The following is a 21,345-nucleotide window of genomic DNA, read 5'->3' on the forward strand; positions in this document are numbered from 1 at the left end:
TTTCAGTAGTAAAAGATGAAAAGATCACAAGTCCTAACGGATCAGAGAGGGATGCTTTACCAACAAAGACCAAATGCACTAGAGCCCTTACTGAAATTCCGTTGAAGTTTTCTGGGCACAGAAACTGAGTCATCGGTTCTCCACAGTGGAGTCCTTTTTCCATTGTCGTCACTTAACTGCAGCACAATAAATGAGCTTTCTGCTCCCTGAGTCACTTTAGTTAGCGGTCACACTCTTACCTCCCTCCGTGACGCTTCAGTCAGACACTCAGCTCACTCATATGGTTGTCTCATATGGAATGGATAACCTCAACAAACGCTACAAAGAAAGAAGTGCGTCAATCTGTTCGCTCTGAGATGAGATAAGTTAGTATTTTTATTAGTTTCAATAAATCTGAAGATGTTTTTGTCATCAGATATATTGTTCCACATTGATTTGGTTTTAACCACATTTGACAATGTACCAAACCTGAGCCAACCTACTTTTCAGACCTTAAGCCAGGCTAGTAGATAAAGATTGTCACAGGGGCAACAAGCTCGATAAAGTGAGGTGGAGCCACCTAGAAGTGTTAAAAATCACATGATAACCACGTCCATTCAAGTGTCAGCCTCTAAACTTTGGAGTCTGCCTCAGTTGTCTCTTGTCTTGTCTGAGCGGGGATTATGGGAATCGGACGTCTCTTTCTCCTCACGGCCACCTCTGGCTGGCCTTTTTCCTGTGCTGCCATGGCAGGGGCAAGAGGAGGGACAGGGATGGGGCGTCTCTTTCTGTTGGAGGTGACGGAGCCGGAGCGTTCCTTGAGGATACCCTGAGCCACGCCCTCCATCTCATTTAGGGTTGTGTGCATGGCACCAGCCATCTCCCTCTTAGCCACAGATACAAATCCCGAGTCTCTGGCTAGAGAGGCCAGACCACCTTCTATTAGAGCCTGGAAAAGAAAACGTGCTGTAATGTTTTCATACATTATTATAAGTGGTAATTCATCAGCCTTAAATCCACAGCTCCTGCTTTATTAAGTCATACTGTTATGTAGCAATTTCACGCATGACATTTTGAACACTGCAAACGATAATGTGATATTTTATTGAACCCTGCTGATGAAGGCACGCAGACTCAGCTACAAAACAACACTGGAGCACAGTTCAAATCTGTGTCAAACACATTTGAGAAACTTGAAACACCCTGAAGTTAAAATACAATATTCTTTTATGAATTTTTGTATAACGAACAGCAGAGAGACTACAGACGAGGTCACCTAAAAAACTTATCATGTAGCTGCCAAATGGAACTACTTTGAATGATAGCTTTACATTCATAAAGATCACTTGGATGTTACAGTTCAAATAAAATATCTTATGTCCTATAAATTCAGTCAGTAATTCAATATGTCCATCGGCTGGGTTATCCAGCTGAAAGGCAGATTGTAATGATTTCATATTGTTGTCGAAATAAATGTGCTGAATTCCTGAACACATTAAAACTGAGCTGAATGCACTTTTTAAGGGGACAAAAATGTAATTCAGTTCAGACTGTGTAAATTATGTCCAGGTAATTATTCCAATCTGGTAAAGGTAGTTAGGTTTATTAGCATCTACATTATCTAACCATCTCTAGCTGACCTTCCTTCTAATAGAGGTGGTCAGTCAGAGGTCCTTCCTCACTTACCTCCTGGACAAGCTGGTCAGCTGCAGTGTGGGAGCTCTGACTCCGACTATCACCATAATTGGGGTCATAAGGAAACTGTGAAGAAAAGATGTGCATCCATACATTGTATAAATGAGCTATTCATCGTGATGTGTGCTTGATGAGTCAGACTTCATAAAATATTACCTTTGTTTTGTAAGTCCTTACTGTGAAGTTCCAAGAGTGTCGGTTGTCTAAAAAAGGTTGAATAAATAAAAAACAAATCTATTTTAAAATGTAATGAACAATATGTAACTTCTTCCCTGTAATTTCATGACATCACCTTGGGGTTTGTCTAATTATAATGAGTATTTTCACCATTTTCTAACATTTTATGGGCCAAATGATGAATCAATCAAGAAAAGTAATTGGCAAATTAATTGTTGATAAAAAAAAAAAGAAAAGTTAGTTGCAGCCCCAGGTATGCAGGGCTCTTACTCATTTGCCAAACATTATTTGCTTATCTAATTTAAAGTGCCTGAAAAAACACTTAACACTGTACCCTGTTATAATACAGTGAAAAGCAAAATAATTCTTCACCACAGAAATATGGTAGGAGGCAATGGGTAAATAAAATGTATCATGAAGGTAGATACATTATTTTGGTGATTCCCAAGTGGGCCTGGGGCTGAAAAGACTTAATACAAACCATGTTTTTGCATACCTGGCTTTGCATCCTCATTGGGATTGTAAAGGTCTTCAGGACTGCCTTCTCTTTCAAATGAAAATCTGAAAAACAACAAAAATCAGCCATCAGACATGTCCACCTAAATTTATGTCATCTAGTCTCCTTGGTAGATGGGAGCATGGTTGGTACTCACGCAAAGGCATTGTTGTTAGTGTTGCTCCTTGGTGCAGATGTGGGGAAAAACTCGGTAGTGGGCACCAAGGCTGAGGAGTTTGGTGGGGAATCAGGCTGGCTCTCTGAGAACTTGAGGGGACGCTGGTTGGTCATATGTGGGGACTGACCATTGGTGGGCTCAGCGGAGAATGAATCCACCCGGTTCCCGAACAGACCGTGTGTACGCTGGAAATACAGAGTGAAGCGAGCACACATGCAGACATAATCCCATGATAATTTAGAATCAAAAAATCAAAACTGACATTCACCAAAACTAGTGCTACAAGATTTCCACCTTGTCGACCATTATAATCCAGAATATGTGCATCAGTATGTCTGTTCTGTCAGGTTGCTTCTCACCTGGAAAATGGCCTCTTCTCCAGCTTCCTCCATAGCTCTGTCCATCTCCTCCTCATTCTGCAGGTCTCCTGAAATGGCCCTGTGCATCTCTGGAGCTGCCTCTTCCTCTATATTCCTCAAACCCGCCTAGAAAAAATGTGGAGAATGGTGAAAATGCAGAGCAGAGTCACACAGCAGCATGTTCATAAGGACAGGAAAGATTAAGCTACACAAAGAAGATATGCAAGAGGAGAGATACAGGCAGGGTTTCACTAAGAGAAAAGTAAGAATTGGTAACAGTGGTGTGCATGAAAAAAAATTTTATTTACTGTTAAAATTTTTGTATTGATTTATTTGTGTCATAGGAGCCTAAAGAGAAACAAAATGCATTTTTGCATAGTGGAAGTGAAAGCTTGTGACCAATTTTCAGATATAATACAGTGATTTTTTTGTCTGGTATTTTAAACATTTCAAAAATATTGTGATTTTGGTCCCACCCTGCCCCACATGGGCTGCTCACCTGGATCTCTGGGCCTGATGCGTTCTTCTTAGTAGGCCTGTAGCCATAATACTCCTCCTGGCGCTTCAAGAATTTACGGAAATGGTCCTGGAGCAGGAAGGTGGCGTAGAATTTCCCCACAGTCACCTCATCATCTATAAACCAGTCAAAGCAGACTGCTGTCAGTATGAAAAGTACTGGATTATTTTGTAAATATCAAGTAATTCTATTTTTGTTAATAGGCTTGCCTCCTATTGGGGGGATGACCTGATCTAACAGTTTCATACTGGTGCGTTTCCAGATTTGCTTTATAATGGCTCTCAGCTCCTCGTTGGCCTGCTCAAAGTCACCTGTTAAGAACAATCCAGAATCATGGGAATCATGGGATATCTACATAAGACCGAAGCAAACACATTATTGGATATTAACTGTAATCCGTAATGATGAGCTGTACCTTCTGTTTTGATCTTGAGTGCAGTTCTGACCAAAGCAAACAGGGTGGCATTGAAGGTGACGGTGCCATCGCTGTTGAGAGGCATGTTCATGCCAACCAAGCGCTGCGTACAGGAAGTCGAAAGAATGTGAGCACCAGTGAGGAATAGAACAAAGTACATTTTTCCCCCCTCCTTTAGTTTTATCAACTCACTTAATTCAGTGTATCTATTAGTGTCATCATTATCATTTATTAATATTAGTTTAGGGGAGGGAGGGGGAGGCTTGAGAGGGAGATGAAGTGAACATGGGGGGGCCTTGATGTGTAGGAGATACTATATGTAATACTACTATATACTCTACTGTATAATCTTTCAAACTGATAATATGGAAGAAAAACAAACACAAACACATTTGAAAATGTTCAGTTCTCTTTTTAAATTGTCTATTATATCATATATATATGTGTGTGTATATATATATATATATATATATACATATATATATATATATATATACATACATACATACACTTTAAAAAAGTAAAAATATTTTTTATTTCACAAACAAATGTCACTTTTAATTTGTGAATCTCACATTCTATTAATCTGCATTAATTTTCACACTTTTTACTATACTTTTTACTACTATTCTAAAATGTAGCATTTAATTATAGTTTTATATGGCCATGTAATGTATTTCCCATGTTATGATGTCTCTTTTTGTGTATTGTCTCTCTGCATGTTATTTTGCACAATGTCCCTCAACAGTGCTATTGTTAATGTTATTATTTAACTGCTAACTCCCTGTGTAATAAGTTGCATATATGCAAAACATGATGCTTGATCCTCTTTATAATTGCATGTACCTTGCATGCAGCACGATGAGGACAGAACTTGCCAAAGCCCAGTGGAGGCTGGATGCGTCGCAGCAGTGTCACCACATCCAGATGTTTAATTCTCCCCCTGTTACATGAGAGAAACATTTTATACTGGTCTTGATTTGGCACCCACTTAAGGCTAAGCGAATCCTGGGAGTTAACTGAGCTTAAATAAATTGACAATGAGATTGAATTTGTAGATCTTGATGTGTTCAGGCTTACGTGGCTTCTGGGTCATATTCAGCCCAGATCTTCTTAAACTCGTCCAGATGGTGTGGACCAAGGAGAGACCAATCACGGGTCAGGTAGTCGAAGTTGTCCATAATGACAGCTACGAACAGGTTGAGGATCTGCAGTAGAGAGGAAAAAAAATGCTTATTCATACAAAAATGTTTCTTTTTTATTATTATTATTATTCTTTGATTATTCTCCCTCATATGATGATCGTTAAAATACAACAACAAACATTAGGCATAATACTATGCAGCTAAAAGATAAATGATGCCTTTCTGCCTGCTGCTCACCAGGAAGGCACAGAGACAGTAGAAGCTGAGGAAGTAGAAGACAGCAAAGTTGGATCCGCAGGTGTACTCCTCTCCTGGCAGGAAGTCGGACTTGGGGTCACACTTCTTCCCATACATAGAAGCCATCATGACCTCCTGCCAAGCCTCTCCAGTAGCACATCTGAGCACATAAACCACAATGAGATCTTGACTCAGTTTTTGACCTCGGATCCAGTGACCTTTGAACCTCATCCTGGCTCAGACACTCACCGGAATAACATGAGAACAGCCTGAGGGAATGTCTGGAAGTTGTTGTTGCGGTTGATTTGGGAGCCGTCCACTAAGGCTACCTTCCCGAAGATCTGAAGGGTTGTTACAATCCCAGTCAAAAATCAGTGTAGGAATTGTTTATAGTCTAAAAGCCATATTTAGGCAGAAAAACTGCAGAGAAACCTCCAGAAAAATATATATTGAAGACTGTACCTGCATCCCTATGACAGCGTAGATAAAGAAGAGCATCACGATGAGCAGAGCTACATGAGGGAGAGCCTGGAGACACAAACACAAACAGTCAAATGATTGAAAAGTGATCACTTGGCAGCAGAGTGGAGAAAGATAATGATGATGACAAACCTGGAAAGACTTGATGAAGGTCCACAACAGGTTACGGATGCCCTCCGAACGGTTCAGCAGCTTGACAAGACGCATGACACGGAAGAGTCGGAAGAACGTGATGGAAACTGAGGCATTTTCAGAGGACTGCAGGCAAAAAGACAAAAAGAATTTGATGAAAACAAACAAACAAACAAACAACAACAACAACAACAACAAACCAACAGAAAAAACATTTCTCATTTGAAATACTGGGAGAGTTCTGGCTTACCGCAATAACTTGCATGGGATTTGTCTCCTGCACAAAGTAGAAGATACAATATAGTGTAGTTACATGAGTTATATTTGATAGAGGGTATATTATCACAATAGGAGACATTATGGACATGGCATTGATCAAATGTCAAACATTATTATGGTATGATTTACAATCTCAAAATAGGGTTAATATTAGATTCAGTTCTTCCACCTTTGATGAGTTACAAAGCTTCCAAAATTCAGGTCTTAGTTGCTGAAAACTAGAACAATAGCAATTTGTAACTCATGCAAAACAATTAATAAACACACACTTTATTGTAAAAATATTAACAGTTTTCAGTCAATCCAGCCGTCATTAATACTTGCTGTGGCCCTCTTTGTATAAACTATTCGAGCCCTACTGGAACACAATATAGCAAATACCTTGCTATATCTTATCTTACATTTGCTCTGTAAGATGAGAGCCAGTAGAAACACAGATGTTTCACCAGCAGTAACCCAGTTTGAGCCACACAAGGTTCAGTACAGTTTAGTCGAGAACATAGTGGAGTGCTCACACAGCAGGCTCATGCAGCAGTGCAGTGCAGTGGAGATCAGATATTTACAGCGCAGCCATGGAGACAGTACAGTCCTCCACTGGAGGCCAGGGCAGTCTGTGAAGGATAGACAGATGAGGAGTGAGATGCATGGAGGACAAAGGGATTGAGAAGGAAATTATGCAAAAGGAGAGGCAGAAGAGGAAGAGTGGGCGAAAGAGAGGATTTGAAATAGTCACAAGCTAGTGTTTGTGGATGAAAAAGATGACAACAATACAGTGCAACAATGGAGAGAAACAACAAAGAGGATAATAACTGTAACTGGCCAGAAAAAACACATTAAAACATTGAGTTGGTGCAGCATTACCACATAAAATAGTTCCTCAATCCATACTGTGCTCTTTTTAAAGTGCCCAAACAACACACAAACACTGAGTCACTGAAAATACTGCAATGGATCATTGTGGGAATAATGGAATAATGGAAGGTTTTGTGGTTTGATGATGAAGATGGCAATGCTTCAGAGGTTGCGCCAGGCACTGTGGTGGGTGAGAGAGGGGTTCACGTGGGAATGGCCAACGACAGTACTGACCATGTCCTGAGGCTGAGAGCTAGTTCTGCCGGCAACAATCAGTTGTTGGGCCATGATAATATGCTTCTGGGTCAGAGCATTGAATAAATACATACAGTCATTTTAATACAAATCACACTATTGACTGGGAATGTCTCATTAAGACAGCACAAGGGACTTTAATATACAACACCTGCAATGAGAATTTGATATCTGTGAAATTGATTAGAACATTAAAAAATATAAGTCTCATGATCTGTACTCACATCGACTTCACTCAGGATGACATCAACAACGCTACCGATGACAATGATGAAGTCAAACACGTTCCAGGGGTCTCCAAAGTAGCCCTGTGCAGACCAATACAGCACTGATGAGACAGTAGGACACTAGACTGGGAAGATCTCTGTTTGAAAGACAAATGTTGGAGGCTTTACCCTCGCTTTGAAGGCCATGAGCTTGAGAATCATCTCCACAGTGAAAAGCACAGTGAAGATCAAGTTCAGAGTGTCTGACAGTTTGGTCACATGGTCTGACTGGTTACAGTGCTGTTCAAAAGGGAAAGCAAATATTAATCTTGACATGCTACTAACTGGTAAGAAATATTAACATTAGAGCAATATACCAGCCTGAAAAGTAATTCTCTATAAAAGTCAACATTCATGAACAATTCACTTCAAAAGTTGAAAAACATCTTAAGGCTTTATTGATTAATTTAACACTCAAAAACTCAGCCTATCCATTTCATCAGAACTGTGTGTGTGGTTTCATCAGATTTGATTAACGGTAACCACAAAAACACCAAATTTCGAAATTTGGATTAAAGCGTTACTAAATCCTGATTAGTCCACAGAAGTGTACGATTTTATATTTTCTAATCAAGCCCTGTCCACTTTAAATCAGGGAGAAGAGCACAGAGAAAATCTTAATATGAAGTAACCAAAATTGTTCGAACTCCGGAAGGAGTTTCATGTGGGAACCCGTCACTCATAGTTAGAAGATGATTGAGAAAATTAATTTTAATTCTATTTTTTTCATATAAATATAGCTTGAGTCTTATTTTGTTCATAGCCTTGTCCACCATCATCATCCAACTTTCCAACCATCCAAACTCATGATTAACTTGGTCAGTACTGTGTCATTTAACTGATAAACCAAAAGAGATGATGAAAAAACCCACGCATGAATCAAAGTTTTAATAAACTGGCACTAGTCCTTAATAATTCTTAATAATTCATTATAGCAGTCCAGCAAACCTTTTTTTTGAAAACTTCCCTGTACAAGAAGATTTTGCAAATTAATTCAAAAAGAAATATGTAGGGCATATTAAATTAATGCTCCAGACTACCCCAAAATTAATTAGTCTGTGATTTTGCTGGAAAGTTGCATAGTCCCATATGCTAAATACTGTTTCAAAGTTCCCATTTTCTCATTAATTAAATGCGGTATCATACACTGAACACTTGTGATTTTGAAATAGAAATCTAACATCTAAAGATACTGAATATTGACACTGAATTTTGTTTGTCATGAGCTTCAATACAATATGAGTGTTTTTAGGTTGACCTTAATCTACATACCTGCATCCCCAGACACAAGGTGTTGAGCATAATTAGGAAGAACATGAGGTACTCAAAGTAGCAGGAGGTGACTATATACCACACCCTGTACTGGTAGGGGTTTTTGGGGATGTAGCACCTCAGAGGACGAGCCTTCAGGGCGTACTGCACACACTGACGCTGAAGGGAGGCAGGGCAGACAGAATGTGGGTTAAAAGAAAAAATAATTACTCATTCTACACACACGTTTTTGGGTTTGGGGTTTCAGTGCACCTGGTTCTTGTCCAGCTCACAGTCCTTATACTCCTGCTCGCCCTGCTCCTGGAAAGTGACAATGACAAAGCCCACGAAGATATTCATCATGAAGAAGGCAATGAGGATGATGTAGACGATGAAGAAGATGGAAACGTCCACACGATTGTTGAAGACAGGGCCCATGTCTTCTTTGTCTGAATCTATGGCTCTGTATAACAGTCTGGGAGAAGAGGGGATATTATCAGGACAAAGATCAGAGATCAGAGATACAATAGGGCTAATTTGTATAGATGGAATTTATGATTCAGCAGATTAAAAAGGATGTATTGCCTCTTTCGCCATCTCTCACTCCAGGCAATGGAATTCAAACCCAATATCCACATAATACAATATTATGTCTAACTCATTCAAACTGATAGGATTGAAAAAAATCCTATCAAAGACGTGATCTGTCAAATAAAACTGTAATCTGTGCTTACTTTGGCCAGCCCTCAAATGTTGAAACAGTGAATAGAGCCAGCATGCCGTAGAGCACGTTGTCAAAGTTAAAGTCACTATTGATCCATTCTCTCTTAGCCACCACTGTGTCTTCTAGCGAATTCTCCATGTACTTCACGAAGGATCCCCTGAGAGAAGATACAATAAATTGTCACTCTAAAATAGCACTTGCATTTTGGTTTTTATATAGTAGAGGAAATATATGACGTGTGAAACATGTTTGCCTTACTGGCATTCCTCCGCAGTCATTTTGACTGGGTCTGTGCAGCTGTAGAATTTACCCTAAGAGGGAAAGAAACAGTGGCGCATTTTATACACAGTGAAGCATCGATATGTGGAAGATTGTGAATGCCAATGATTGTTTTTTCTTTAAATGTATGCGTGTATTGTGTCATGATTAAATTACAAAAACACATTAAATGCTAATTATTTAGCATTTTATTATTATTTATTTAGCAGTGTTGTCCAGACAGTAACATAGACCTGCCAACACTTTGAAGACTTTTTCATTTTTGAGATGGAGACATACTGTTCATGCCAAAATAAAAACAAAAAAAAACAAACTATCAACTGTCATGGACATTTGTTCTCCATCGCAAAAGAGAAAACCCTCCCCTGCACCTCCTTATGAAAACTAATGCCATAGTAAATGCATAAATAAATAGGAAATACAAATAACCTACCTTGAAAAGTTGTACTCCTATACAGGCAAAAATGAAATTCAGCAGCATCGTGACCAGGACGATGTTGCCGATGGTTTTGATGGCCACAAACACACACTGGACTACATGCTGTAAATAAAGACAAACAATGAGTGGGTTAAAAAAAAGTTTAAACCACTATATACTGATTAAAGATGCAGATTTGTGTGTTGTACCTTTAATCCTTTAGCTCTGTTGATAGCCCTGAGAGGCCTCAGCACCCTAAGCACCCTGAGAATCTTCACCACAGAGATGGCACTCGATCTGCATGCAGCACATGACAAACACCAATCTTGATATGCACATCAAGAGTAATTAATGGGGAAAATTTGACCAGGACATTGTATATCTAATGTGGCAATCTCAAAATGTATACTCACTCCATTCCCATAGAAAGCAGGGAGACAGTCACCACAATCAGATCCAGAATATTGAAGGAGTTGCGACAGAAGGAGCCCTCGTGCATGAATGCACCATATACTGTCATCTGTCAGGTAGATATAATATAGTTATACCCAGAATACTGAACCAAGCATCAATTTTATTTCACAAGACAAATAATGAGTTGCATTGAATGTTATGAGCTTTAATCATTTATTTATGCAGGTAACTGAATTTAGTGTTCAGCTGGACTACTACCATCATGAGTTAAGTCTGCATATTCAGTTTCTTAATATGGTATCTCTGGAAATCTGCATCATTCTTTAATATGCTTCACCTCCATGTAAAGCTGTTTCTGTATAATGCATTTTTCAGTCATTTATAAAGGTTTTAATGCTTTTAATGTTTCTGGGGCTTTTTCTTCTGGAAACAATACGGACATATTTAAACACAGAATATCAGCCTCAATTTCATGCTACTTACCTTCAGTACAATCTCAATAGTGAACACAGTTGTGAAGACAATATCAGCATATGCCAAGATCTGGAGTAAAAGTTACAGAAAATAAGGTTATTATTCTTATTCTTCAGTAAATGTTGAGTCTATAGTCATAGACCTAGTTGTCACCTGGTTTCTATAGGACTTGGGATCAATGGGGTCTTCAGCTGCCAGGGAGATGGAGGAGAGGAGGATAAACAGGAGGATTAAGTTGGTGAAGGACGAGGCATTGATGATCTTGTAGCACAGTTTACGGAACCTGGATACAAGCAAACAGACAAATGTAATCACATACACAGACTTATAGTACATATGTATGTACACAAATAGACAATAAAAGACAACACTGAAATATAACCACTCTGACATCTGTTATTCTCAGGTTGGTATGTCTGGTTCCTACTTGTTCTGAGGGCCAAAGACGAAAAAGGAGCTGGCTTCAGGCAACGGAACAGCTTCCTCTTTCAGCTGCAGGTCGGCCATTGGTCGGGGGCGAGGGCTGATGGGAATTTCAGGCTCTTCCTCTTCATCGTCACCTAACATGAGGAAGAAAGCGAAGGTTGGAGATTCAAAATTACATACAGCCATGACAATCCTCCAATATATTGGTGTTATATGTAGTAGGCTTTATATGGCTGTCACCAGAGTAGTGTGAAAATGGCCTAACTTTAGATCCTGCTATGAAACCAGCTCAGGGGATTGGCTGAGTCTAATAATAATGAGGGGTTACTATCCTTGTACTGTAACATAACCAAGACAGCGGCACTGGTAAACAGCCAGTGTAATGAATACAAATTCCTGCAATCAGTAACCTACTTCTGCTACAACCACATCAGTGAGAAAAGTGGAATAGTTCAGAAGTCAGAGATGCAATAAATTTAGATGTTTAGTTATTTTTTGTTACCTGGGAAGTCGGCAGGTGGGAATGGATCTTTCACTTCATTGACATTGGACTCAAACTCATCAACTTTGAGCTAAAAAAAGACAGTGAATACATATTATAGCAATGTATGACTGTAACTTGTATACCAGCGCCAAGAGTAAACTTGTGATATGATGCCAGAAACAACACTAACCTTGGCTGTGGTGGGCATGCCCTCTATCTTGGCCCTCTGGTCTGCCAGTTTTTTAGCCAACCGCTCCCTCTCCTCATCAGTCTTGTCTGGCATTTTTGACCTGGAGGGCAAGCAAAGAAAGGAAAGGAATAGAATTCACCTCTACTGGTAGTAGAGTAGACAGAGCAGTTCATTTCAGTATTATTTTATTCACCTTAGTAGCTTCCTCCTCAACTTCTCCTCTGCCTTCTCTTTCTGAGCTGAAGTCAGACTCTCAGCCTCTGCGAGGTTGTCGACAGCAATGGCCAAGAAGACATTGAGAAGGATATCTGGTTGCACTGAGCTCAGGGAAACAAAAACCTTGGCATTATTGCTAGCATTATTTCTATGTATACAGGTTTTTAATCATATATGTATGTTGAGTTTATGTGAAGGATACAGTTTCCACAGACAAAGAGGACAATGAAGTAGATGGCAACCAGGATGCCAGGGATGACAGGCCCTCCATAGGCCATAATGCCGTTGTACATGATGGAAGTCCATTCCTCTCCTGTTAAGATCTGATAGACAGTGAGGTGTTAAAAAATGACAATAATATACTAGTGTCATTTATGAATGGAGGAGGTAGATGATACCACTGTAAATGAGCTTCCCTAAGACTGTGGATCATAAAAATCAAAGAAATTTAAACAAAGGGAGTGTAGTCTCACCTGGAATACACTGATGAGGGCTTGAGGGAAGTTGTCAAAGTTACTGCGCCGGGGTCTGGATCCAGAAAAAATGAATTTCCCCCCAAACACCTGCATGCCCAGCAGTGAAAAGATGACGATAAAGAGGAAGAGAAGAAGGAGTAGGGAGGCAATGGAGCGGACAGAATTCAGGAGAGAGGCCACAAGATTACTCAGAGAGGTCCAATACCTGCAAGCAGTTGAGAGAGAGGAGAGGTGTTAAGTACACTACGACTGTTAAATTTAATACAATGATCTTTTGAGGGGACAAGACTCACTTTGTGACTTTAAGGAACCTCAGCAGGCGAATACACCTGAGTACAGAGAAACCCAGAGGAGTCACGACACCCGTGGACAACATGATCATCTCCAGGATACCACACAGCACCACAAAGAAGTCAAAACGGTTGAACAGCGACATGAAATACGCTCTGGGACCCAGAGCATACATCTTCACAAACATCTCTATGACAAATAGCACCAGCAGTACACGGCTGGCCACATCTGATGAGAAAAGAGAAGAGAAAGATGAATGAATGAATGAAGCTGGGAGGAAACAATTCATGGAATAAAATATTCACAATCATCTTCACAATGATGTGCATGTCAATCACCAACCTTGTAAGGAAGTGAGCGATTCAGACTGGTGGTGGTGCTCTGTTGCTATGGTTAGGGTGTTGAGGAAGACGAGGAACATCACCAGCCAGTAAAAAGCCTTAGTTTTCACATAGACCAGGCACTTCATTCTGAAGAACCGGTTCCAGCGACGGGCCAGGCGACTAAATAAAAACATAATGCTAGCTCACTTTGCCAAGCCAAGCATGTCAACATAAACACATTTACAAAACAGCACACTTACTAGTAGTACACAATCTGACTCTTGCCTTCCATGTCATACAGGCTGTCTGTGTCTGAATCTCCACTGGTCAAAGGCAGGAGTCCTGACAAGAGAAGAATAGTTGCAATTCAAAACCTCTACACATAGCATGGGTGCTGAGGTGGTTTATAGTACTGACCTTTGCCCTCTCTGTCAGCATCAAGGACTTCGGCGTGAGTGATCCACTCCATGTAGCCATGAAGGTCCTCATCCAGCTGCTGGCGCTCTCGCAACTTCTGAAACTCTCCACGTGACCTGGCCTTCTCTCTCTCTTTGGTAAACTCTCTGAGTGGAATGACAAAAAAAAGTTAAACAGCACGTGTGATTATTTTTCAGTTTGCTCACAAGAAGAAGCAGAGAAAAAGGTAGCTACAAAGTTTTCTTACCCGCTGAGCACGCCAAGAACCAGATTGAGCATAAAGAAGGAACCCAGAAGAATGAGGGGAACAAAATAAAGCCAGGGCCATTCATTTCCTATGGCATCATTAACCTAAAAGACAACACATGGTCAGCCACAATGAATCCTGTTAGGTATATTGTATCTACCTAAAATGCTGTCAAATGTCGAGGTGTTGGCCACAAGTACCACAGTCCTGTAACTGGGAAACAACTTAGCCGTCACTAACCCAGTAGAGCACTTTGGTCCATCCCTCCATGGTAATACACTGGTAGACAGTAAGCATAGCAAAGCCAATGTTATCGAAGTGGGTGATGCCATTGTTGGGACCTTCCCAGCCTGGCCGACACTCAGAGCCGTTGATCATGCAGCGGCGTCCGTTACCAGCCTGAGCACAGGGTGCAGGTAGCTCACCTTCTGCTGTAGAATAGATATCTGTGGGCCGACAAGAGGTGATGAATGATATTTTCCAAATTAAGCTCACAATTAAATTTCCAAAATTTTAACTGAATTCAGTCAATTTATGAGAAGAAATGACAGCATATATAATCACAACAGTGTCAGATTGAACCCTTTATACATACTTGTGCCAGAATAATAGCAGGTCTTATGCATTTTGCACTTGAAGAGTTCCAATCCCATGATGGCATAAATAGTGACCAATAAAAAGACCAGCAGCGCGATGTGCAGCAGAGGCAGCATGGCTTTGAGGATGGAGTTCATCACTACCTGCAGGCCTGAATGTGAGAGTAAAATCAAAACATCTCAGCAGTCCATTCAAATGGATCAAATTGTATAAACAAGAAACAGTGGCATTCTGCATTATGTGTGGATTAAAGAAAGGGTTCTTACTGGGAACTCCAGAGACAAGGCGGAGGGGTCGCAGCACTCTGAAGGCTCTCAGCGCCTTCATGTCAAACCCACCACCTTTGTCCACCGGCACATCTGCTATCTTATTGATGGTATCCAAGGCAAATGTAAAGAGACTATAGGAAAATATCATACAGCTATGAGTGCAAAACTGTTGCTTAAATGAGTTGAAATGTGTAACTTCACTCAATAATCTCATACACCTCATCTGTTGTAGTACTTTAGCAATGCAAAATGTCAGTTATATTTTCAGCTGTTTAAGTGTCAATGGCAGTTATTTTGATGTGGTCAAAAGAAAGCTGTGGCCTTTGGTGGCAGAGAAATCCACCTGCAGCCCACGGCTCATCTTACCCCATGAAGACGATGACAAAGTCTAATATGTTCCAACAGTTCCTTAAATAGGCGCCTTCATGGAAGAACAACCCATACGCCACTATCTTCAGAAAGCACTCTAATGTGAAGACAATCATGAAGATATATTCCAGACTCTCCTGAAGAAAGACAAACACAAATAAGGGAATTACATTTTAGAAAGCTCATAAACTTCAGATGCAGTAAAATATAGAATAGTTGGAGTACATGACAACATTGGCATTTAGCACCTGCTAGGAGGAACAGCATTAAGTGTTCAACAACACAGTTGCTGGTATTGGGTGAACTCATTAGATTTGATAGCCTGTTAGCTCATTTAAATGCAAATTAAACATGACCCCAGAAGGTTTAAACAGATGGGTGGCCCATGAGTCACATAGTGATGAATGCAAGAATTAAGGAGCTTTGTCAGATAGTCTAACACAGCAAACTGTTTAAATTTAAAAAAAGAAATGCTTTTTTCAGAAGTGTTAAACAGATACATGTTGGGATGGTGGAATCAAAATATCTGTTTGCACATAGTCTGTGGTTTTATCATCAGTGTTGATTTTTTCAGAGACAAAGGAGGTCGACACACAGCAGACAGACACAGAACCAAGCATGGTTTTCCTCAGGCTTTATATTGTTTGGGTATACGTGTATATTAGTTGTTATATTATTGACTTCGATTCAAAGAAGCTGTAATCTGAGAAGAGCATAGTACAGCCTAGCTCTATGGGAATCCAGCCCCAGTTACCATCATGATTGGTGAGTTAATTTGAAGTATTCCATAAATGCTATGAGATCGTTTTAAACAAATTAGGTCAACATTGTTTGGCTGAACCACCCAGCAGCAGTTCTCAAGTCCTGAATCAGCATACATTAACATTAATATATTAGAAATCTTGTTATTCCATTTAAACCAAGCAGGGAGACAACGATACCATAGCTGCATTTCTATACAGCAGTATGTCAGTGTTACAAACCATCACATTTTATGACAGTGGTTACACAAGACAACATTTGTGGACTCTTCTGTAATCCCTGTGCCTGCGTCAGTGGGGTCTGGGCTGACCTACTTGTAACAGCAATAGGGGGGTGGAGTTGACCAGCTCTTCTTACATTGCTCACCTCTGCTGAATGGCCCACTCAGAAGTAAGAAGGATTTGTGAGGGGGCTGGCGAAGTATTTATTTATTTGGCTGTGGGCTGCCAAAGCAGGGATATTATAGAAAATGGGATCTGTTACAGGTCCAGATACCTACTTTGTGAATTTGGACAAGGGTCTAGGTCAGATGGTTGTATACCGACAAGACTGATATAAGCTCTAATGTTGCTTATGGGTGCTACATGTTGACATTGCACTGGACGTCAGACTTCTCAGAGACAATGAGCCTCATATCTTTTCAAAGTCTAACATTCTGAGCCTTGTCAATACCTGTGTCAATTCAACATAATTCAAGATTGGCAAAATGTGTACAATGAGTAAAAGAAAACGTGTATCTTTTCCTCACAACACCCCACATAGACTCTTTTAAGACGAAATTCCCTGGGTGGCATGATCCACAGCCTCACAGCAGTGTAAACACACACCTACAGCTTGAGGTAGATGAACACATACATAAGTAGCACCGGGATCAAACACCTGCCACCCAACTAGTTCATGCTTTTTTGACACAGTGAGAAACTGTTATTGAGGAAACTTAAACCATTTCAGTTTTCGCAGAATGTGTGACAAAAGTTTCTATATCATTGCCTCGCAGAAAATGCTATGAAATCCCACAATAACTCACCAACTCAGATATAATGAGCTTTGCTTTAAAGGGCTGTATATTTTATCCTAAGCATAAATCCTGTGTAGAAACAAATGTTGGCACTATGAGACATTACTGCATCTAATGTCTCTGTACTATGTAAATTGTATCCATGTAGGTAAAAAAAAATTCTACCCACATAGTATATAGTGTTTCATGCTTTTGTACCAATTTCTTTTTCAACAGCCAGTTTCTGGTTAGAGGAGGATAAACTACTAAGCACAGATGGGACTCCAAGAAAAGAACTGAGTTGTGTCGGGAGGCATTTGAATGGCACTCTTTGGCACTCTGACCAGTGACCAGCTGAAACACTAAGCTTTGAAGTCCTTGATTAACCGGTCTCAAAACAAACACATTCATATTTTGAACATAGCCACACACTGTCATCGACTGATCATAATAGAAAACTGGAAACTGTAGAAGCCAGAGAGCATGAGTGAAATACTGTCTTTTCCATATACAGCATATTACATCAAACAAATATGAATACTATGCTCATCCACCAGGACTTGCCTCCTCATAGAGTCCTGAGTCATATATCAAAGGAAGAGTATTTTCGCTCATACTCACCAAGCTTGAATTGGTGTTATTGGTATCTTCTTCGGGCATTGGTAGGAACACAGCCAGAGCTATGCAGTTTGCAAAGATGGTTAATAAGATGATGATCTCAAAGGTTCTGGATGGGGAAGCTCAGGATCATAACAACAATACATGAGCAGGACTAGTACAATATAATGAAGCATCAACAAAGGGATACAATTAACCTGGAATAATTCATGATGACAATTGAGTTCACTGTGTACATGCAAAGTAAATATTAGCAACAGAGGAGCCACTTTTAGTAAATAAATGCTCCATCTCTTCTTCTGTTTCAGTTGCTCTGTACTTGTGTCTTTTTTATCTGTACAAGCACTTCGTAACTATGTTAAGAAAGGTGCTATACAAATAAAGATCATTATTACTTTTTTTGTAATGCAATGTAACACAACAAGTAAAGCAGCCCAGCCAACAATAATCAGCGCCTGTAGATGCTGCATGAAACATCATCCCTATAATAGCCCATTGGGTAGTCAACACAGCCGTCACAGCAAAGTGTAATCTTGTCTGCTGTTGTGCTTCATTCTCGTCAGTAGGGGGCTCTCTGAGAGAATTCCCCTGCCAGGTCAGCATCATGTCTCCCTGTGATGGCACAGGACAGCTGCAGAGCCCAAGAATATGACCGAACCATTTAAACACAATTTTTCTATGACATGGTTATTTTTTTCTAACACCTGTGAGGTGATAGCTTCTTATAAGTAAAATAAGAAGAAGTTAAGGAGTTTTGGTGTATTTCTGTAATTTTGCTCGATATAAAGCACATATGCCCTGTGCTACAGAATGACATACCAATGTGATTATACTGCTGCTCTAAAAACTCCCCATGACTTTCTCAAGCATATGGGGGCGAATTTTAATACAATTATAATTAATGAAATAAGATTGCATGTCCTGTTTTAAATGCTTTGAAGACAAGGCTGTAACTAGATAATTATGATCAAGCCATTCTATTTTGGATACTAAAATATGTATAATCCAGGAATGGACTTCAAGCTAAAAGCACCCCCCCCCCCCCCCCCCCCCCCCCCCCCCCCCCCCCCCCCCAGCAGCCTGCCTTTTATTCGTGCTTAGAGCCTCAGATAGTGTTAGCATTTCAGGGTGACGCTTTCCGTATTAAACACAGAGTGTCAGCTACTTAGAACCAAAGAGATGGCGTCAGTAATCGTTTAAGTCTGCCAAATGTAAATGGTTGAAAAGCCAAAGGGCTACAAACTTGACTTTGACACAGGGCTACCAGATACATAACAAACATCAACACACTTTAGGGATGGACTTGACACAGATTAGTGGGAAACTTGGCTTGGGTGTACAAATAATTTCTGTATACACTCACTGTCAATGATATTAAATGGAGCCTTTTATATTGTAATAACCTTATAATAGCTTCAGTATCTTACATACTGGAAATGTTTAAGAACGCTTGTAATTACTCAGATATTGTATTTCTTTAATGAGACTGAATAAGCTGTGTCCAAATAATATTATAAACACAATTGTCTGTGGGTTGTGTAAGTATAATATAGGTGTGTGTATGTGTGTATAAAAGATAAAGGATACTTCCACTCCACAATGTTGATGCAGGCCTTGCGGAAGTGATTTTTGAGGGTGAAGAGGAAGAGGGTTCTTGCAGGTCGTGGGTTTCCCCCCGTGGCCTGTAGCTTCTTCAACTTCTCCCTTTGCTTCCTCTTCAGCTCCTCTTCATTCATGATGACCGGCTTGGCTGCATCTCCGTTGGCCGCCATCCTGATTCCTTCACCTGAGACAAGCTCCTGATCCTAGAGAAAGATGTCCTCTCACTGTATAATCCCAAACTGAAGCACGGTATAACTCCTGGTTGCGAAGGTCTCTGGGTCCCAGACCTGTGGATCCTGTGCGCTCCTCCGCTGCCCTTTCCTCCTCTCCCTTTGACTCTGTCTCCCTTACACAGTCACAGGCCTCCCCTCCTGGCTGAGGGCCTCTGACAGAAAAAGCGCCTTAGGCAGGGAGGAACAGTTGGCCCTGCTATAATTTAAATTTAGACTGTGAGCCACTGACAGGCCATGCTTGGGGATGGTTATGAGGGTTGGGGGGTAGGAGGTGGATGAAGGGAGTAGACGGGATCAAGAGGGGGTTGGGGCAGGGCAGTAGTGGCAGCCGAGAGCACAACAAAGAGGAGAGACACAGTTTGGGGAAATATCAGCACCTGCGTCCTCAATCTAGCCTCTCTTTCAAAACTAAGTCAGCAGCTCTACTGCTGCACACTGGTGTCGCTGGAGAGGAGGAGAGAAAAGTTGCAGATATTTCTGCCTCCAGTGTGACATTTTGCAGATGGAGCGCAGTGTTTAGAAAGGGTTTGATGAAAGCAACACACTGAAAGCAATAAATGATTAAGAGAGAGCTCACACCATCCAAAACTTTCATACAGTGTTTTTACATGTGGAGGTTTCTCCATCTAAATCCTTCATGCATGGAATTTAAGTCTGGATGATACGGTTGAAATCAATTTGATTGTCTGATATTCAGTGAAATTAACTGTGTTACGCTTAACAATGACATGATAAAAATTCATTCAGAATTATTCAGTTGGATCCTAGAATTTCGTAACAAAATAGACAAATATACACTACCGGTCAAAAGTTTTAGAACACCCCAATTTTTCCAGTTTTTTATTGAAATTCAAGCAGTTCAAGTCCAATGAATAGCTTGAAATGGTACAAAGGTAAGTGGTGAACTGCCAGAGGTTAAAAAAAAGGTAAGGTTACCCAAAACTGAAAATTATACTAAAACACTTGCACACTACACAAAATGTAGGTCTTTCCCACAGAGAAATTGCGAAGAAAGTCAAGGTGTTAGTGAGTACAGCTTCCTTCAACAAGCACTCAGGCGGCTCACAGGACAACAGCTTCAAGCACAGCTTCATAGTGGTCGTAGTAAGCAAGTCTCAGTTTCAACTGTGAAGAGAAGACTTCGAGTTGCAGGTTTGACAGGTCGAGTTGCAGCAAGAAAGCCATTGCTAAGACATCAGAATAAGAAGAAGAGGCTTGCCTGGGCCATTGAACACCACCAATGGACTACTGAAGACTGGAAGGTGTTATGGACTGATGAATCAAATTTTTTTTTAAATATTCTGTTCATCCCGCAGGAGTTCTGTACGCCGTCGGGTAGGCGAAACGATGGTTCCTCAGTATGTGACATTAACTGTCAAAAATGGAGGAGGATGATGGTCTAGGGCTGTTTTTCTGGATCCAGGGTCAGCTACCACAGCATTCTGCAGCACCATGCAGTACCCTCTGGTATGCACATGGTTGGTCAGGGGTTAATCCTACAGCAAGATAATGACCCAAAACATAAGTCCAAGCTATGCCACAACTACCTTAGAAAAAAAGACCAAGATGGTAAGCTTGAAAACATTTTTTCAATAAAAAACTGGAAAAATGGGGGTGTTCTAAAACTTTTGACCGGTAGTGTATATTATATATATTGATACAACTCATTATTTAAATGAAAGCTAATAAATAAATGAATAAATATTGAATATCACCCAGCCCTGAAGAGATTAGATATGATAGAAAAAAGAAACCTCACAACATTTCAAACTGACAACACAACATTCAATATGTCAGAGGAGAAAT

General features: G+C 40.4%; 1 protein-coding gene across 1 annotated transcript; it reads right to left on the bottom strand.

Annotated features, from left to right (window-relative positions):
* Positions 1-357: 357 nt before the first annotated feature.
* On the bottom strand, positions 358-19,543 carry LOC133987883 (dihydropyridine-sensitive L-type skeletal muscle calcium channel subunit alpha-1-like). The gene is made up of 45 exons (XM_062427363.1): positions 19,292-19,543; positions 17,708-17,813; positions 15,325-15,464; positions 14,956-15,089; positions 14,688-14,840; positions 14,333-14,538; positions 14,093-14,196; positions 13,846-13,991; positions 13,689-13,770; positions 13,448-13,608; positions 13,108-13,333; positions 12,812-13,019; positions 12,541-12,661; positions 12,316-12,430; positions 12,123-12,222; positions 11,951-12,020; positions 11,450-11,582; positions 11,176-11,305; positions 11,032-11,091; positions 10,548-10,654; positions 10,344-10,431; positions 10,150-10,257; positions 9,696-9,748; positions 9,448-9,594; positions 8,987-9,188; positions 8,735-8,893; positions 7,592-7,702; positions 7,421-7,504; positions 6,653-6,700; positions 6,061-6,087; positions 5,811-5,936; positions 5,661-5,726; positions 5,448-5,539; positions 5,199-5,358; positions 4,897-5,024; positions 4,663-4,759; positions 3,817-3,919; positions 3,611-3,712; positions 3,384-3,517; positions 2,885-3,010; positions 2,505-2,710; positions 2,348-2,412; positions 1,831-1,877; positions 1,666-1,740; positions 358-928 (listed from the first exon to the last, which is right to left on the bottom strand). The coding sequence occupies exons 1-45, from the start codon at positions 19,474-19,476 to the stop codon at positions 611-613; spliced, it is 5,559 nt and encodes a 1,852-aa protein (XP_062283347.1). The 5' UTR covers positions 19,477-19,543; the 3' UTR covers positions 358-610.
* Between the last annotated feature and the right edge of the window lie 1,802 nt (positions 19,544-21,345).

Source organism: Scomber scombrus, chromosome 10 (assembly GCF_963691925.1).
Source record: "Scomber scombrus chromosome 10, fScoSco1.1, whole genome shotgun sequence".
NCBI lineage: Eukaryota > Metazoa > Chordata > Actinopteri > Scombriformes > Scombridae > Scomber > Scomber scombrus.

Coding starts and splice junctions, on each gene's coding strand:
- LOC133987883 (XM_062427363.1), bottom strand. CDS start 19,476: ATGGCGGCCAACGGAGATGCAGCCAAGCCGGTCATCATGAATGAAGAG. Junction 4,760..4,896: donor GAATATGACCCAGAAGCCAC/GTAAGCCTGAAC, acceptor CTCATGTAACAG/GGGGAGAATTAAACATCTGG. Junction 1,878..2,347: donor CAATGAGGATGCAAAGCCAG/GTATGCAAAAAC, acceptor AACCTTTTTTAG/ACAACCGACACTCTTGGAAC.